Here is a 1,557-nt window from a genome sequence, read left to right as displayed (position 1 = left end):
AGTCAGACCCTTTCACCCGCCGAAACAGCCATCCTTGCCAAAGGACACAACTTTGCAGTCACCCCCTCCAGGATCCCGACAGAAGAGATCATCAGCCAAATAGAAACCGCCATCTTCCAACTCCCACCTGAAACAGGAAACAACATCAGACAGCAGTCAGCCCAGATCTTCCGAAAAGCCAAACTTCCCATCCAAAACATTAACAGGGAAGAACGACTAGCGCTTCGAAGCCTAAGACAGAATGACGACATTCTACCGGCGGACAAAGACAACGCAACAGTGGTGATGGACAAAAGAGACTACCACAACAAAGTCAACACCTTGCTGTCCGACGCCCAAGTCTACAAAAAACTAAAACGCGATCCAACCACTAGCGTAGAGAAGAAAACCTCCTCCCTGATCAAAAAGGCGAACCTCCCTCCGCTAACCACGAAATACCTGACCCCCAGCGACAGCTCAGCACCCAGACTATACGGCCTTCCGAAGATCCACAAAGAATCAGTCCCCCTACGGCCTATCGTCAGCAACATCGGGGGCCCCACCTACCAACTAGCCCGCTACCTCACCAAACCCCTCCAAAAACTTACCGGCCTCAACGACTCCCACATCAGGAACTCAATGGACTTCGTGAACAGAATAACCAAGATCAAAACCGAGCCCAACGACATCCTGGTAAGCTTCGACGTGGTTTCTCTGTTCACCAACGTCCCAGTCCAAGATACTCTGGACATCATCAGAACATCCAAAGAGATTCCATCCACCCTGTTCCCATTAATAGAACACTGCCTCAACTCCACCTATTTCCAGTTTGAAGGAGAATTCTACGAACAAACCACGGGAGCAGCAATGGGATCGCCGATATCACCCATCATCGCAAACATCTTTATGGAACACTTCGAGAATGAAATCCTGAAGAAGGCCCCACAAAAACCCTCCACATGGTTCCGATACGTGGACGACACCTTCGTCATCTGGAACCACGGAAGGGAAACTCTACCTCAATTCCTCACTTTCATCAACTCCCAACATCCCAACATCCAATTCACAATGGAGACCGAACAGAATTCCCAAATCCCCTTCCTGGATGTCCTGGTCCGAAGGAACGAAGACGGCATCCTAAGCCACAACGTCTACCGCAAACCAACGCACACGGACCGATACCTCCACGCAAACTCCCACCATCACCCCGCCCAAAAGAATTCGGTAATCAGCTATCTAGTCCACAGAGCACTCTCCATCTCGGAACCAGCCGCCCTGAACGGAGAGCTAAACCACCTTCACCGAACCCTGACCAGGAACGGATACAGCAGCAGAAACATCAACCGTACAATCAAGAAGCTGACCAACAATGAACCCGGCCAGAACAACACCATGACACCAGAGACAGAGAAAGAGAGATTAAGGCAGTAGTACTCCCATACGTCAGAGGGACCACGGACCGCATCAGCAGAATCCTGAGCAAACACAACATCAAAGCGATTTTCAAACCTTGCAACAAGCTCTCACAAATGCTCCCCAATCCCAAGGACCGGAGACCCCCTTTGACAGCCCCAGGGG

General features: G+C 50.8%; 1 protein-coding gene across 1 annotated transcript; it reads left to right on the top strand.

Annotated features, from left to right (window-relative positions):
• Window positions 1-58: 58 nt before the first annotated feature.
• LOC105557250 lies at window positions 59-1,410 on the top strand (the record flags this gene model as incomplete). The annotated part of the gene is made up of 1 exon (XM_012004436.1): window positions 59-1,410. A coding segment is annotated over one exon (1,352 nt), but the record flags the coding sequence as incomplete, so codon positions are not given.
• Window positions 1,411-1,557: the final 147 nt, after the last annotated feature.

Source organism: Vollenhovia emeryi, unplaced genomic scaffold (assembly GCF_000949405.1).
Source record: "Vollenhovia emeryi isolate VEMERY1.0 unplaced genomic scaffold, V.emery_V1.0 DF948032.1, whole genome shotgun sequence".
In the NCBI taxonomy this organism is placed as follows: Eukaryota; Metazoa; Arthropoda; class Insecta; order Hymenoptera; family Formicidae; genus Vollenhovia; species Vollenhovia emeryi.
This window is presented reverse-complemented; position numbering and strand designations above follow the sequence as displayed.